Source organism: Phocoena sinus, chromosome 13 (assembly GCF_008692025.1).
Source record: "Phocoena sinus isolate mPhoSin1 chromosome 13, mPhoSin1.pri, whole genome shotgun sequence".
Classification (NCBI taxonomy): domain Eukaryota; kingdom Metazoa; phylum Chordata; class Mammalia; order Artiodactyla; family Phocoenidae; genus Phocoena; species Phocoena sinus.
Genome location: NC_045775.1, coordinates 6,032,836 through 6,049,880, shown reverse-complemented (window position 1 = coordinate 6,049,880; position 17,045 = coordinate 6,032,836). Strand labels below are relative to the sequence as shown.

At 37.3% G+C, this 17,045-nt stretch overlaps 1 protein-coding gene across 16 annotated transcripts in view; it reads left to right on the top strand.

Annotated features, from left to right (window-relative positions):
* The window catches only part of KIDINS220 (kinase D interacting substrate 220), a 99,410-nt gene that overhangs the window by 57,548 nt on the left and 24,817 nt on the right, over positions 1 to 17,045 (top strand). For 15 of the 16 annotated variants that reach the window (XM_032653745.1, XM_032653739.1, XM_032653737.1 and 12 more), the window contains 2 exons: positions 14,668 to 14,846; positions 15,934 to 16,160. In XM_032653745.1, the coding sequence (XP_032509636.1) occupies positions 14,668 to 14,846; positions 15,934 to 16,160 (406 nt within the window). Of the gene's footprint in view, positions 1 to 11,264; positions 11,525 to 14,667; positions 14,847 to 15,933; positions 16,161 to 17,045 lie in introns of those variants that run through there. The other variant, XM_032653747.1, reaches the window with a different exon arrangement.

The window sequence follows — 17,045 nt, the reverse complement described above, 5'->3', positions numbered from 1 at the left end:
TTCCACCATTATTAAATTACTGTCTTGTGTATAGTTATTATTTCCATTTTTTCCCTCAAAACACTCTTGCCCTTAATGTGTATATAATGTAAATACTTTATTCAGGGGTTCAATACTTCATCAATATCTTTATCTTTAAAAAAAAAACTGATTGAATTCTTTGCAAAATCATGAAATAATTCTCCATATAGGAAAGGAAACTAAGCAGGTTTGTGCTGAAAAAAATAAAATATAATCTAAAATAGAAATCATATTTTAACTGGATGAAATAAATAACAGTATATTTGCCAGGTTTAATGTGAAGATTGAGTCTTCAGACCATGAACAAAGATGCCGTAAACAAATGTAATGTTGACAGTTAAACATGCATTTCTTATTATGCATTGTTTATTTTTATTCATTGTCTTTGTGGAAATTGATTGGAAAATTCAGGTTCCTAAAGATAAATAAAGGTGAAGGGCAGAATTTTTTAGTTTACTTCGATATACCTGCAAATCATGCCTATGTTTGTTGTTCAGAGAAAAAAAAAGAAGCATGGAAACTAGACATATTTGACTGTTTTTTGAGTTTATCTATTTATATATTTTGCTACTTCTTTATTGTTGCTACCAGACTCGTAGCAACATCCAAACATATGAGAGAAATTAATGGGAGAAAGCTTAGAATTCATTCATTTATTCAGGAAATAGTTATTGAGCACCCATTATGACCAGGCACCATTGTAGGAGCCTGGATATGTCCATGACCAATACAGACACAGATCCCTAAGCTGAGGAGCTTATTACTCTATCAGGGAGGTATGAGTGATAAACAGTCTCTGTAACACACACCTCTACAGCATGTTAAGAGGTGACAAGTGCTATGGAAAAAATAAAAAGCAGAGTTAGGGGGAGGAAGAATGGTGCAGGGTCCAGACTGCTCAAGAGGCTCAGGGGAGGCCTCCTTGAGGAGAGAAATATTGACCAGAGACTTGAAGGAAGAGAGAAAGAATTAGCCAAGTAGGTATCTAGGGAAAGCGTTTCTAGGCAGAGGGAACAGTTTGGACAAAGGGCCTAAGGCCGGAGAGTGCCTGGGATGTTTGGGGAGCAGCAACAACAAGGGATCTGGTGTGGCTGGAGGGAATTCTGTAGGGGGAAGTGGGGGAGATGAGGTCAGGGAGGTCAGGGGGTGCGGGTCACCGACAGCTTTTAGGAGGAACATTGTAAGGACTTTGGCTTTTACTCTGAGTAAAATGGAGATCCACTGCAGGGCCTTGAAAAAATTGTACACGTACCCAGAATGCTCTAAGGTGCCTGTTATTTGGTCATATCAGTGTAACTTGGAACCGACTTAGGGAACCCTGTTGACCTAAGGGAGTGTATTTTCAGAATCCTGTGCTGGCAAGAAGATAACAGTGAAACTCGGTAGAAAAATTAGGGTCAAAGGAACGTTGTGGAGAAAGTAGGTGGCAGTCGCACAGTAAAGATGAAATGAGCAGTAGAGAATGGTCCATGGTGGCACTCCACGAATATGAGAGAGCTGAGAAATGAATAACATCATCCGTAGTCTTGTTGCAGTGTCCTGATAGAAAACTCATTAGTTACTCTAAACATCTGCAAGAATTTATGTGACTTCCCTGCCTGTTTCTTCTGCTGTAATAGTTTCATGTTTCTTAAGATCATTTTATTCTTTATTTTCTGATAAAACGATGGATTTATAAGCATAATTTTGGGGTCAGTGTTTTCACCTGCCTCTTTCCTTTGGAATTGTCAACTGCATGTCCTGTCCTGCCCCGCTACCCCTCACATCTAAACCCCAGCTTGAGAGTGAAAGGTGCTTCCCGCTGCATTGAAAACTGATAGGTGTACAGAGCACCTTGCTTGTAGAGTAGTATTGAATTTGATGTATGAGTAGTGTAAGATGGAAATGGTGGTCATTTCAATATCAAATGGGGTTCTAAGGATAATGAGAAATAGTTGGTCAGAATTCTAAATACAGGAATCAGGTTTATCTGGAGCTCCAAACAATCTTAGCATGGATTTCCAGCCCCTCCTCATGCCTTCTCCCTCTTGCCTTTTACCTTTCCACCTGTATTTATCTCTGGCCCATCCTCCCCTCTCCCACCTTATTCTGGTCTCACCTTAAATGTCACTACCTTGGGAACCCTTTTGTATCCAGGCGTATCCCAGTCTCCAAGATTTTATTAGATGTGTTCATTATACACTGGTATGTTACTTCATGATACTTCCCATAGTTACCTTTTATAAATATTTGCATTGCTGTTTCTTTAATATTTGTTTCCTGAACTAGACTCTTAATGCCACGAAATGTAACTTCCTTAAACCTTTCTGATTCCTTGTTTCTAGACATTCTTGGCATAGAGTAGGCAGTAGTGGGTATTTCTGAAAGAATAAAGAAATATGATGATGACATTTGCATTGAGGAAAGCATGGATTTGGGGAAGGTGGTAAATGAGAAGCCACATTTTATCTTGAAAAAAATAGCTGTCCATACAGACGTGTCCTTCTTTGGTTCTAAACGTGGGTAAACATTTTCCTTTGTCATTAATACTAGTAGATCCCTGGGCGAGGCACATAGAACGTTTTCAGAACACAAAGGTTGAATGGTGACTACATATTTCAGCTGACACCTAGTAGATTCTGCCTTTTGTCAGCTGATAGTAAAATCAAAGCAATGTTTTCATAGGCATTTCCCTGTAACGGTGAGTTCAGCTGCGTTTGGAAGGTTTCTTACATTCGTAATGGTTTTATGAATGGCCCAATTTGGAGTTGCTTCCTATGGGCACACTTTGAGACAGGTTCCTCCCACTTTAGTTTCTATTTACAGGCTGTTGTCAGTATTGTTTAAAAAGGCCCTTTGACTTAGCTGGACTCTGTTTTTGTTATGCTAAACATTTTGATTGTGTTCATTCATTAACCGAATGTTTATAGAGTTTATTACATGCCGGCACATGCTAATAAAAGCAGTAACTAGTATTACTTGAGCCCTCAATATATGCCACACATTGGATTTGTCTAGATTATTTCATTTAATACTCGTAACTCTGGGAGGCAGATAGATTATTTCATTTAATGCTCGTAACTCTGGGAGGCAGAGAGAGCGGGCATTACCTAAGGTCACACAGCCATAGCTGTTGGAGCTTCCCCAGCCCCATTTCTGGAAGCCAGGAGGCTGTCTGTGACTACAGAGCTAGGCAGTGGGTCTGAGATATTAGAAATGCAGAATTAAACTAATTTTATTATTTCCAGATATAATTTATTCATTTTCAAGTGAATATTTAGAATCATTTATTGTGTATCAATGGGAATGTTGTAGCAAATACACATTTTTTTAGAGGATGGAATTTATCTTTTCCATTAAAAAAATGCAAACTTCTTAGCAACTTATGTAAAACCCCAAATCAGTGCTTCATTCAGTTCTGATTGTGTCTACTAACTGCAGTAGGTTTTGTATGGAAAACTGAAAAAAAAAATCAGTTGTGATATTTAGCACTTAAGCAGCTGGTACATCTGTGTGTTTAAGCCTTTATACCATTTTTATGTCTGCTAAGTGTCTGTAATTTTTTTCTTGATAGCGTTTTCAATAGCTTTTCTTTTGTTTTCAATAGGGTAAAATTGATTTTTTAAATATTTTCTCATTTAAACTCATAATGCCATTTTCAGTATTTTATACTAATAAAGAACAAAGAAGGAATTTTTAAAAATTTATTTATTTTTGGCTGCGTTGGGTCTTTATTCCTGCGTGCGGGCTTTCTTTAGTTGCTGTGAGTGGGGACTACTTGTTGCGGTGCGTGGGCTTCTGATTGTGGTGGCTTCTCGTTGCGGAGCACGGGCTCTAGGAGCACAGGCTTCAGTAGTTGTGGCACACGGGCTCAGTAGTTGTGGCTCGCGGGCTCTAGAGCGCAGGCTCAGTAGTTGCAGCGCACGGGTTTAGTTGCTCCACGTCATATGGGATGTTCCCAGACCAGGGCTCGAACCTGTGTCCCCTGCACTGTCAGGCAGATTCTTAACCACTGAGCCACTGGGGAAGCCCAAAGAAGGAATTTTAAATGTTTCAAAGTTGTGTGTTTCTAACTTTAACATGAAAAACTAAAATATATTAACTAAGAAGACTATTTGAAAACAGTATTAAAAAATCAGTTTTTCTAAACATGTTTTAATATGTAAAATAAAAAATATCATTACCTATGCAGGTTTATAGTTTATTTTATAATACAGTAAGAATATTATGCATATTTACATTAAAAAACAAATATCATTATTGAAGGATTCAAATTTGTCCAAAAAATTAAATATACCATTAGAGATCAGGTAGAGATCAGTATTTTCCCTGAAATTATTTTTTTTCAACAGAGGTTTGTGATTTCAGAATTTCAAATCAAAATACTTTTAAGACTCTTCAAAATTTGAGAATAAGCAAAGGCAATGTATAATAAAAATGCCAGCTAATTGAAGTGCTAAGGTAATGGTGAGATGCTTATGTAAAACCACGAAGCACATGACCTCTGTTTGCAATGTCCAAAAAGTCCACGAGGGGGGAGTATTTCACCAGAAACATTGTTAGCCCGGTCGGCCAAGAAATAAGAGTGAATGCGTTTTGCTTTCCCTTTTCCATGGCAGAAAAACAAGAAAAACACTGAGTTTAATGAACATTTTAAACTGTCTAAGGTTCAACTTTCATTCCTGTTATTTAAAGAATGGCTTCACAGGACTTTTGTAAGCACTGAGAATCATGATCATAAACGAATGGTTATCTGATCGTATGGTATAGTTTTTATTAAGTTTAGTGTAGTACTTTTTGCTCCTAAAATTCTTTTAAAGTTACTATTGGGCAAAGGGATATGAAGAACAAGGAGTTTTTTTTAATTGATCTGCTTACAAATTTATGTTTATATATTAAAATACTAAATCCTAAACATTGTAGATCTTGGGTTCCGTGCTGATTAAACGTTAAACCTTTAAGATAACTCGTATAATAAAAGTTTTGCTTTAATCTTGGGCATATTTATAGGCAGACTCTGAGTTCAGAGCCTCCATTCCCTGATTGTTATTCAGAATTTTACTGCAAAACATTTGTGCCCTGTATATGATTAGTGTAACACTTCTTACGATTTCTTAAAGGCAGCAATAACATGAACATCTCTTATTGCTTGCTAGCACCTCACGATGTTATTAGTGTTCCTCAAACAGCTATGAAAATTGGATCTTATTTACTTCTGTCAGAATGTTTTAAAATGTCATATCATCATATAAACTCTTGATATAAAACTAGGGCTTTGCTTTTTTAATGAGAGAGAACTATTTTCATATTGTCTGTTGTGAAATGTTTTGCCTCAGCCTCTTTACTGAAGTTTTCTCTGTTACCTTAGCTTGAAATTACTGTTTTGTCATCTGAATTGCTATCATCTGATCACCTGCATGGGAATACTGGGGTAGGCATCATGCTATAGTACATGGTTTTTCAGGCTTTTTCCCCCCCTGGTGGAAACCTTGTTGCAAATTCAATCTTATGTAGAAACCCAATAAATAAAGCAGAATGAATATAAATTAATTGATTCAAATTATAACATTTACTGATAAATTCAGATAGGAAAATGAGCTGTTCTGAAGAATATTAAAATTAAAACGTGTGGATGATTGTTGCAGTCCTATGTTGGATCAAACATCTATTTGTTTCTATACTTAGTTTTGGTAATGTAATATCAAGAAAATTCTAAATCATGAGTAGATGCAAATGTTAACCAACTTTTAAACCTGCTTTGCAATGGTGGGATATTTTCAATTAATCTGATTCAGAAACTTGAAAGTTTAATTGGGGATTTTGTTTCTTAGGTGAATCACTAATATAATTTTACAGTTGCTCACATTTTTTTTTAATAGTCAAAGTGTTGGGTGCTGCTTCTCTGACTGGGTCCTGTCACCTGGGTCACGTCATGAATTATTACTGAGATCTTCTAACTAGCTTTGGCACTCTGTGCTCAGGCACGTAGGGTGGAGTAGTGTACTGGCTTGCGTAATTTTGTTAACGGAAAAGTGCTGGTCTGGATTTTAAAACAATGAAGGAATTTGAATGTATACATGAAGATGGAGGAGAAACTTTATTTCCAAGTCTGCAAAAAATTGAAACAAAAAACCAGGATAACTTGCTAACACAGGCTTATATGTTGGTCTTCTTCAGTGTGTTAAAATTTAATGTGTAACAGCGTTCTATTTTATTATATTTTAAGGAGTTAAAAACAGGTAAATCATTAATTTAAGAATCGTGAGCCATGTCTGTGGCGCTCGGTTGGAACCAGCACAGGGAGCAGGGTACAGGGTTGTGAATCTGGCCGACGCAGGCTCCAGCTCTGCCCCTTACAGCCAGGCCACGGCAGGCCAGTTGCTTAACCTCTCTGAGCCTCAGGTTCCTCATTTTAAAAACTGAAATAACACCTCATGGAGCGTTGGGAAGTTAGATAAACTAGATAAAACATCGGGCTCAAAGAATGGCAAGCAGTAGGTATTCAGCAAATACTGGTTTTTAAAAAAATTTTTCCTTTCAGTTCTTTACAACATTTAAATATCTTTTCTATTAGATTTTATATAAGAAAGGGCTACCTCACTCAGAGCATTTTACATAATACACATAAATGAAGGCAGTGCCTTACCAGTATTACGGTTGAGCCTCAGCAGATGCTTTCTTCGTTACTTCTCTGGGCTTTCGTGTCTTACCTTCCCTGTTGATCCTTTCTCATCCCTGCGGTTACCAAAAGTACAGTCTTGCAGCCAGTAAAATTATGCTTACGTGTCTCGTGTTTACACTGCGAATCAAGGGAGCTCGGACATGAAAGGGACATCTGTGCGTAGGCCAGAGCTTTCCTTCATCACTTTGAGAGAAAGAGCATTTCCCCACATGGCAGGGGCGTGGGAAGCATCTGGAGGGCCATAGATAGGCCCTCAGAAATCTACCTCAGCCCCTTTGAAATAAGGAAGCTGGAGTCTAGAGAGTTAAATGACTTGTCTCAGATCACACACAGTTAACAAGTGACCCACCCTTTAAATACATTTTTATGCCTTAAAAAAGTCTCATGGCTTTTAATTTTAATTGTCAAACATTACAGCCTTATTCTAAGGAATCTGAGATCATCAAGTCTGGATCTAAGGAAAGTCATTGCAGTAAACACTCTGCTTTTTGTTTCAGAATACAGCCAAGTTGCATTTCATGCAGGCATTGTATTCCTAGAAATCACTGCCTTCATTAAAACTGAATTTAATGGGAAGCATCTAACATGTAAATACGCAGTAAGTTTATATAACAGACTCAGAGGGGGATTTTTGTCCCCCTCAGACTTTGATTATACTACATTTGTTTCCTAGGCAGTTGAACAACCTCATTTCTCTTTGAGTGTAAATGCCTTTGTGTCAAAATGATTCAGTGCCTTTTTTTTTTTTTTTTAACAAGAATGAGATTTTTGTGGTCATAAAATTTTCCTCCTATTACTTCTACCACCAGAGTTACACCTTGTGCTACCCAGGTGAAGCTCAGCTGAAGCCCAGCTGCAGATATGCAAATTGTGCGTCTAATGGTAGTCTAGTGAGTTTGCATATTGAACACTCTTTTATCCATTAGATTACAGGCCTACATGTTTCCTCATTAGTGTAAAAAAAGTAATCTTGGGCCCTCATGTTTTTGCCAAATAGATCTCCTTGGAAATGAACACCCTCAATGGGAAACAGTTTTTTAAAAATGTAGAGTAAGCTCTTCTAGTAAGTAAAAGAGTAACATTGTTTAGCTCTGCCAGTGATCCCTGTGGCAACCTGGACAAGTATTTTTATGGTTTGCAGTAGTTACCAACCCTAATTAGATCACCCTTGAGCATACAAGTCACACATATCAAATATATCAGACATCAGAAACAAACGAGCAAGCCTGAAGGTTGGCATGATTACATACCCAGTGTGCCACATGTACAAGTGCTTTGTTTGTTGTTTCCTAGTGTGCTTACTGAATAGGATGCCTATAAAATGCAACATTACTTTTGTGACTTTAAAGAGTGAGCAAACCTGACACTGTGCGCACTGTTGTCTTGAAAATCAGCTCTGACCACCACGTGGAGATGCCTCTTTGTTTTCTCTGCAACAAGTTCTTTGCTCCATTGAATGTTGCTTTGCACTCAGCACAACCTTCTGCATATGGAGAGTTTTAGCTTTTAATTACTTTAGTAACAGAAGTAATAAAGTACTTCTGTTACTTTAGCTATAGCAAGGAAAGTGTCTATTTTTCTGACCCCCTATGCTAACCGTTCTCTCCAGCACAATATGAAAGGTGACTCATGGAATCATTTTCAAGGTACTTTTTTCTTTTTTTGGCTGCACCATGCGGATCTTAGTTCCCCTGACCAGTGATTGAACCCATGCCCTCAGCAGTGAAAGCACAGAGTCTTAACCACAGGACCACCAGAGAATTCCTTCAAGGTACTTTTTAGGGGTGATTAAAACTTATGGGATGCAGCACACAGGAAAATTTATAACTATAAATACTTACATTTAAAAAGGAGAAAAATCTTGTATTAATAGCCTAACTTTAACCTTGAGAAACGAGAAAAAGAAGCAAATTTTACAAATTTCAAATCTAGCAAAAGGAAGGAAATAATAATGATTAGAGTGGAAATAAATAGAGAATAAAATAACAGTAGTGAGAATTGACGAAACCAAAGCTCTTTACAAAGATCAACAAAATTGACAAACCTTTCACTAGATTGACAGAAGAAATAAAAGGCAGAATTAACTAAAATCAGAAAATATGGATGTTACCACCCACCTTACAAAAATAAAAAGGATTGCAGACTACTCAGTGGATACACAAAAGGCATCTGACAAAATGCAACACCCTTTCGTGATTAAAAAACTGTTAGAAAACTAGGAGTAGAACGGAATTTACTTAACGTGGTAAAGGGCATTTATGGAAAAACTTATTGCTAACATTCTCGGTGGTGAAAGATTGCAGGCTTCCCCCCTAAAGACAGGAACAAGATAAGGATGCCTGCTGCTATGGGCTGAATGTGTCCCCTGCAAAATTCATATGTTGAAAACCTACCCCCCAATGTGATGGTACTCAGAGGTGGAACCTTTGGGAGGTAAGTAGGTTTAGGTGAGGTCATGAGGGCTGAGTCCTTATGATGGGATTGGTGTCCTTATAAAAAGAATCAGAGAGCTAACTGCAAATCAGAGAGAGGGTTCTCATCAGAACCTGATCATGCTGGCACCCTGATCGCAGACTTTCAGACTCTAAGACCTGTGAGAAATAAATGTTGTTTAAGCCACCAGTCTATGGTATTCTGTTATAGCAGTCTGAGTTGACTAAGTCACCTGCTTTCACCACTGCTCTTCAACATTATACTGGAAGTTCTAGCTAGTACAGTTAGACAAGAAACAGAAATAAGTGGATCCATTTGGAAATGAGGAAGTGAAACTATCTTTAATCACAAATTACATGATGCTGTATGTAGAAAATCCCAAAGAATTTCACAAGAAAGCTACCAGAGCTGATAAATTCAATGTTTCAGGGTACAGATCAACACAAAAATCAGTTGAGTTTCTATACACTTCCAGTGAACAATCTGAAAGGAAATTAAGAAAGCACTTCTATTTACTATAGTGCCTAAAAGAATAAAATATCCAGGAATAAATTTAACCAATGAGGTAAAGAATTGTACACTGAAAACTACAAAACATTGGTAAATTAAAGAAGTTCTAAATAAATGGAAAGATATCCTATCTTCATGGATAGGAAGACTAAATATTGTCAATATTACCCAAAGTGATCTACAGATTCAGTGCAATCCCTTTCTAAATTCCAGTAGCCTTTTTTGCAGAAACAGAAACCTGATCCTCAAATTCATATGAAATTGCAAGAGACCCGAAATAGCCAAAACAATCTTGAAAAAGAATAAAGTTGGAGAACTCTTTCTCGATTTTAAAACATATTACAGAAAGAGAATAACAAATGCCATATGCTAACACATATATATGGAATCTAAAAATAAATAAATAAAATAAAATATGGTTCTGAAGAACCTAGGGGCAGGACAGGAATAAAGGCACAAGAGGTAGAGAATGGACTTGAAGACACGGGGAGGGGGAAGGGTAAGCTGGGACAAAGTGAAAGAGTGGCATGGAATTATATATACTACCAAATGTAAAATAGATAGCTAGTGGGAAGCAGCTGCATAGCACAGGGAGATAGATTAGCTTGGTGCTTTGTGACCACCTAGAGGGGTGGGGTAGGGAGGGTGGGAGGGAGACACAAGAGGGAGGGGATATGGGGATATATGTATGTGTATAGCTGATTCACTTTGTTATAAAGCAGAAACTAACACACCATTGTAAAGCAATTATACTCCAATAAAGATGTTAAAAAAAACCCCACAAACTACAAAGCTATAGTAATCAAAACACTGTGGCACTGATATAAGGACAGACATATAAACCAGTGGAATAGGGTTGAGAGTCAGGAAATAAACCCATACATCTATGGCCAGTTAAGCTTTAATAAGGGTGCCAAGTCCATTCAGTGGGGGAAAGAATAGTCTCTACAAGAAATGGTGCTGGAGCAGCTAGATTTCCACATGCAAAAGAATGAAGTTGGACCCTTATTTCACACCATGTACAAACATTAACTGAAATGGATTAGTGTACTCTTTCCCAAGCACAAGTTTTTTTTTTTCAATATCAGAAAGGGTAATTAAAGTGAAAATTATTTTAAAAGAATAGAGTTCTTTGGGAACAATACTGTTTTGTGTAGTTTGTTCACTCTACAAATATTTATTACGCAAAAGTCATATGACAGCATTCTGCGCTAAGCACTGGAGATACAGTGGTGAACAAAACCAAACTTGTTCTTAGCTTTAATGGAATTTACCGTCTAGTGTGGGGAGATAGACATTAATAAAATAATTCCACTACTGAATAATGTAACATTCTAATTGTGATATGGGTATGTAAGAAGGCATATGTGCTATCATGAGGGTTTGTCCTAGAGGAGTGCAATGTGGTTTCACGGAAGACTTCCCTGAAGAGGGGGAGCTGAGCTGAGAGACAAAGGATGAGCAGGAATTAACCTGGTTAAGACGGAAGGGGAGAGTGTGGTTAGCTCCAAAGTTGTCTAGGGTTTTTGTCTGCAGATAGTAATGGACTTAACAATGGATTTCATTTTATCTTTTGTTTCTGACCCCTTTGGCTACAATGTTGAGTGGCTGTTTTCTGTGTGTTCCATCTATCTTCCAGAATCTCCAAGTGTTCTGTGCATAAAGAGTATTTAACAAACGGACACTCACTGATAGAAAGTATTTGAGAGGGCTTCCCTGGTGGCGCAGTGGTTGAGAGTCCGCCTGCCGATGCAGGGGACACGGGTTCGTGCTCCGGTCCGGGAGGATCCCATGTGCCGTGGAGCGGCTGGGCCCGTGAGCCATGGCCGCTGAGCCTGCGCGTCCGGAGCCTATGCCCCGCAACGGGAGAGGCCACAACAGTGAGAGACCCGCGTATCGCAAAAAAAAAAAAAAAAAAAGAAAGTATTTGAGAGTCTACTGGAAGTTAAATTGTTTCAAAGTAATTCAATTCTGAGGCAGTTAAGTTTTCCCCTTTTAAAATTTTTAAAGAAAATTTATCTTAATTTTTAATCTCTTACGATTAAATAATGACATTATTAGGCAGCTACTTTTAGACAAAGTAAGGTAAATATGCCTTCTTCATAAATTATGCTCTTAGAACCTATTTATATTTTGATTTAAAATGGAATTTTTCTATGTAATTTAAAACCTTATTTTGAATGGAAGTGATATGAACGGCTTATGTAATTTCTGCCAAGGAATTAATATGGACTTTCTCTAAACCACTGTCATTTATAATCAAAATGCTTTTACCTTACATTGATGTTGGCATTAACAAGTACTGCTAGATTGGTAGCATAGAAGGAGATTGCATTTAAACTTACTGGGAGATCACTGATGCCTGAGGTTTTATAATGCCTTCTGTGGGCCATTTAACTGCTGGCAACTTGAATTCACATGATTCATAATACTGGAAGTTTAAATTCACTCTTAATTGAAAAGTGAAGTTGCTTAAATTCTTTAAATACTAACCTTTGGAAAAATATCTGAAAAATAAGGGCACATATGATTTTGGTGGCCTACTGCCAAAAGATTATCATTTCCATAAATATCTCTTTCAGTAGAAGAGTTTAATGTATTGGGCTCAAAAGGTTAGAATAGAGACTTCAATCTGGAAACCAGCAGCAGACCGTTGGCCTGTGAACAGCAGTGTTATTCATCGTATTGAGAACACTGTTCACATTCAAGCTTAAGCAGAGCTGGCATTAAAATTCAGTTAATTTGTTTCATGTGACTTGTCAGCTGTGTTTTTATCTAAATCTTTCTAGCTTCTCTTCTTAGTATTTTATGTTAAACTCCTGAAATAGATGAACTACCTTTTTAACTGTTTAAGCTCTGATATTTTGGCCACTTCTGCAGATGATTCTGTGAAACCATTCTTCAAGTTTTCCATTTCATTTTAAATATATTTAATAATCAGTTTGAAAGCCGGTTTGATTTATTAAGAAGTGATCCCATTTCAGAGGGCTTTTTGTTATGTGCATGTGTGCATGAGTCCATAAAAGGGACTTCCTGAAATTCATTAAGACAAAATTGCTATCCTTATTTTCGAAGCAGCACCCTGTTCTTTTCTTGTTTGCTAATTTTGTTCTCTGGATTTTCTTTTAGATGGCTTTTAATAAACGGCTACTAGCCAAGTAGTGGGCCTGTGTAGTAAAGCACTAGTCCCAGAGAAATTACGTAACTATAACTAATATTAGAGTAAGATTCCATTTCACTTTTTTTTTTTTTTTTTTTGCGGTACGCGGGCCTCTCACTGCTGTGGCCTCCCCCGTTGTGGAGCACAGGCTCCGGACGCGCAGGCCCAGCGGCCATGGCTCACGGGCCCAGCCGCTCCGCGGCATGTGGGATCTTCCCGGACCGGGGCACGAACCCGTGTCCCCTGCATCGGCAGGCGGACTCTCAACCACTGCGCCACCAGGGAAGCCCCCATTTCACTTTTTTGAAGGGCATGAAAATCTTACTGCTTCTCTGAAACTAGACTCAGTATAATCTCACAGTTAATATTCTTGACTAATTGGGAATTGAGTGTTTTGAAGACATCTTCAGATTTACAGTGATTCTAAAACAGCTTTATGAGATATAATTGACATACAATAACCTGCCATATTTAAATTGTACAATTCCTGAAGTTTAAATATGTATACACATACATAGGCACGCCACACGCATCCCCACCAAATTGTCGCCGCCGTCAGGAGAGCAGACATATCACTTCCTAAAGTCCCCTCCCATTCCTTTGAAGTCTCTCCCTGTCATTTCTCTGCCTCACATCCCTGACTTCACAGGGAACCTTTATCCTTTTTCTGTCACTATAGGCTGGTTTACATTTTCTAGTTTTATATAAATGAAAAAAAATACAACTATGTATTCTTCATTTGTTATATTCTTTCACTCAACATGATTTACTATGAGATTTATCCATGTTGCATATATAAGTAAGTCCATCCCTTTTTATTGCTAAGTAGTATTCCATTATATGGCTATACCACAAGTTATTTATCTTTTCCTTGTTAGTGGATGTTTGGGTTATATCCAGATTTGTCATCTACTTCCTTGTCTTTTAAGCTCCTTCATATTTTCCATTCCTTTATCTCTCTGTGATGTATTTTTACTCACTGCCTCAGATTGGCACATGGCCTGGCATGTAGTAGGTTGAACCCTATGGAATTGTCAATATTTGACTGTTTTGACCTATAAAAATGGCAGTTTCGTATAGTTCAGCATAGAAGTGTTTACTAAGTATTTTTTAATGAATGTCACTTGTTTTTACATTTAAGACCTCTGCCTGATACAAAAGTATTTACATATATAAATTCAACTAGATTAAAAGTTATGCATAATGAAAAATAGACTAAGTGACACTGTAATTGGTAGTTAGTTACCATGTCTGGTTGGTAAAATGATGTGGTTTTTTTCCCCTTTCTGCTTTTCTGTATTTCTTTGCCTTATATATATGCTTATATAGTAAGCACAGATTACTTTTATAATAGAAAATAAAACCTTTTTTAAAAAAGGAAAAATCTGTGCTTTTTTTCTAGTTCATGTAATTTATTTAGAAATTATTCTTTATTTCTTCTTTTCTTTGCAAAGGCAAGAACCCTAGAATTTTATAACAAGCATGGATTTTAGAGCCAGTCAGATTCTCTTAGCTGTGTGACTTAGGCAGACTGTTTAATTTGTCTGAGGCTGCTGTTCACATGTGTAAAATGGTAACTCATTTATAGTCTTCATGGAGAGGTAATCATTAACATGTGACCTACCTAGAATATGTTACTTTCCTTTCTCTGTTTTCCTAGCCCAAATCCTGCCTTTCATTAGGGCAATGTAATTCTGACCTCACACTTGTTACCTTAGTAATTTTGTAACTATACCACTTGTTTTGTTCCTTTTTCTTTTCTTTAAAAAAATTATGAGAGCAAGGTGTATAATGTGTTATTTTTATAAATAACAAATTTTAAGTTACATGCAGAATTTGCCTAATAGTGACATTAATGACCATTTTTGTTTCTTATTTGAAGAATATCAAAGAATATTCCAACAACAAAAGATGTTGAGCCACTCCTGGAAATAGATGGAGATATAAGAAATTTTGAAGTGTTCTTGTCTTCAAGGACCCCAGTTCTTGTGGCTCGAGATGTAAAAACCTTTTTGCCATGCACTGTAAACCTAGACCCCAAACTACGGGAAATAATTGCAGGTGGGTATTAGTAATAAATTTACTTTTTCCTCTCTGCAACACTGAAGGCTTTTCCTGTTTCTGACTTAGCTGTGTAAGTTTCTCCTGCGCTCCACGAAACACCAAGAAATATCGAACCAAGCGCTACACAGGAGAATTAATGAAACTGCGGATCGGCAGCCTGACATCTTTTGGGAATGCTAGGAAAATGCTGTTTGTTAAATTGACCTTTTTATGTTTCCCAGCCTACACAGCTGAACCTTCTTTGGAATCAGGTTCCTTTTAACGGTATAGTCACCACTTTAAGATGTCAGTCCATTGTAGTTTTTCTGTCACCAGTCTTCTGTCTTTAATAGGGATCTCTATCCAGAGGGGTAGGAAAATCTATATCACTTTTAAAATTTTAGCTTAAATCTGTGGACTAGAACTTGAGGACAGTGACATGAGGATTTTGGAAGAATTTAAGTTGTCCTTGAGGCACCACTGTATGCACATGGACACACACAGAACCTTTGCTGAAACAGACCATCTTCTGTATGATGCAGGTGCTCCTGACCCACCTTGGCATTTTCCAGGAATTACGGAGAGAGAGCCTTATACTCCTACATTCTTTTTTAGATACCTGTTACAAGGCTGTTGTCAGAGGTGTATTTTGTGACTATGGGATTGGTTATTGTTGTTGTTCAGAGGTGGATGAGACATATAGTTTGCAAACCCATAATCTTAGCTAACGTTATATTTACTACACAAGTTTGAGTTATTAATAATTAACGAAACTTTATGAGTCACAAGAACTGTTAGAATAGCACAGATACCTTGAAAAGTCAGAAAAAAGTTTATAGTTCTGGTAACTGAGGAGAAGAATCCAGATGTTGGTGACTTTTCAAATGGTGAACAAAAGCTTTTATGCAAAGTAGTTGAGTTTCTCTTGCTAAAATGTCTATGGAGTATTCAAAATTTCCTGTCTACTTCTGTAACCCCGTTGAAATCCTTGGCAAGAGCGATACAGTCATGTTTCTATCTGGTACCTAAAGGAGGAAATGGTAATTGGATTAAATACTAATGTTCTATTTTCTTTTGCCTTCTGGGGTGTTGTTTAATCTTTCAGATGTTCGAGCTGCAAGAGACCAGATTAATATCGGAGGACTTGCGTATCCCCCGCTACCTCTGCACGAAGCTCCCCCTAGACCACCGTCGGGCTACAGTCAGCCTGCGTCGGCCTGCTCTTCTTCCGCCTCCTTCACTGCCCCGTTTGGAGGAGGGGTTGTGTCACCACAGCCTCATAGCAGCTATTACAGTGGTATGACCGGACCCCAGCATCCGTTCTACAACAGGGTAAGCAAGTGCTAGGAATCTTAAATTTTAAGAATTTCTTCCAGGGAAGTATTAGAAGTTTTCTGCTAATGGGGTCAGTTATTATTTTAAAACTGTACTTTAGCTTTAAAGACAAAAAGTGTTAAGTTTGAATGCATTATGATTTTTTAAAAATCAGAAGAATTTTGAATTTTAATGGTTCTAGATCTCAGTTGAGTCTGAATATTTGAGATGCTTTTTGCTTTTATTATCTTAATAAGAAAGTGAACTCTATGGGGTCAGCAGAGACTATCCTATGCTTCAAAGGGATCTGTTTTTCTATTTGTTTATAAACAAATATTCCATTTGTTGTATCTTGTATAATAATTTGTATTGGCATTTAAAACAATGATAATTTTTATCGTAGTTCAGTAAACCTATATTTAATATGTGTTACAGCTTTTAAATGTGAGATAATAATGGGAAGTACTGCTGGTAGGGCTCAGGTGCTACTGCCAAATAACAGCACTGTAGCCAATTTCTAGAGTTTTATTTCAAGTTATCGTCAGTCATGTGTAATCATTTGCATAGAATAAATATGATAATTTTCTACTTCAAAAGATGAAAGCACAATTAATTATCAGCAGTATTCAGACCCTATCAAGTTGAGTAGGTCCAAGCTATCCTCATTTTAATGGTCTTAAACGCTAATATTTCCTATAGGGAAATGGAGCATCTGCTCTAGTATTATACTTTCTGGAACTGTACTCTAAGATCCCTTGCAGTTTCTTTATTTTTGTTGTCTCCCTCTTTAGTATAATTTGAGAAAACACAGGGGCTAGTATTCATAGAAGCCAAGTGCATGCCTAAATAAATTTCTTATAAGCTAGGAAGATAAAGAAATTTGAGTAAATGTGGCAAAGCAGG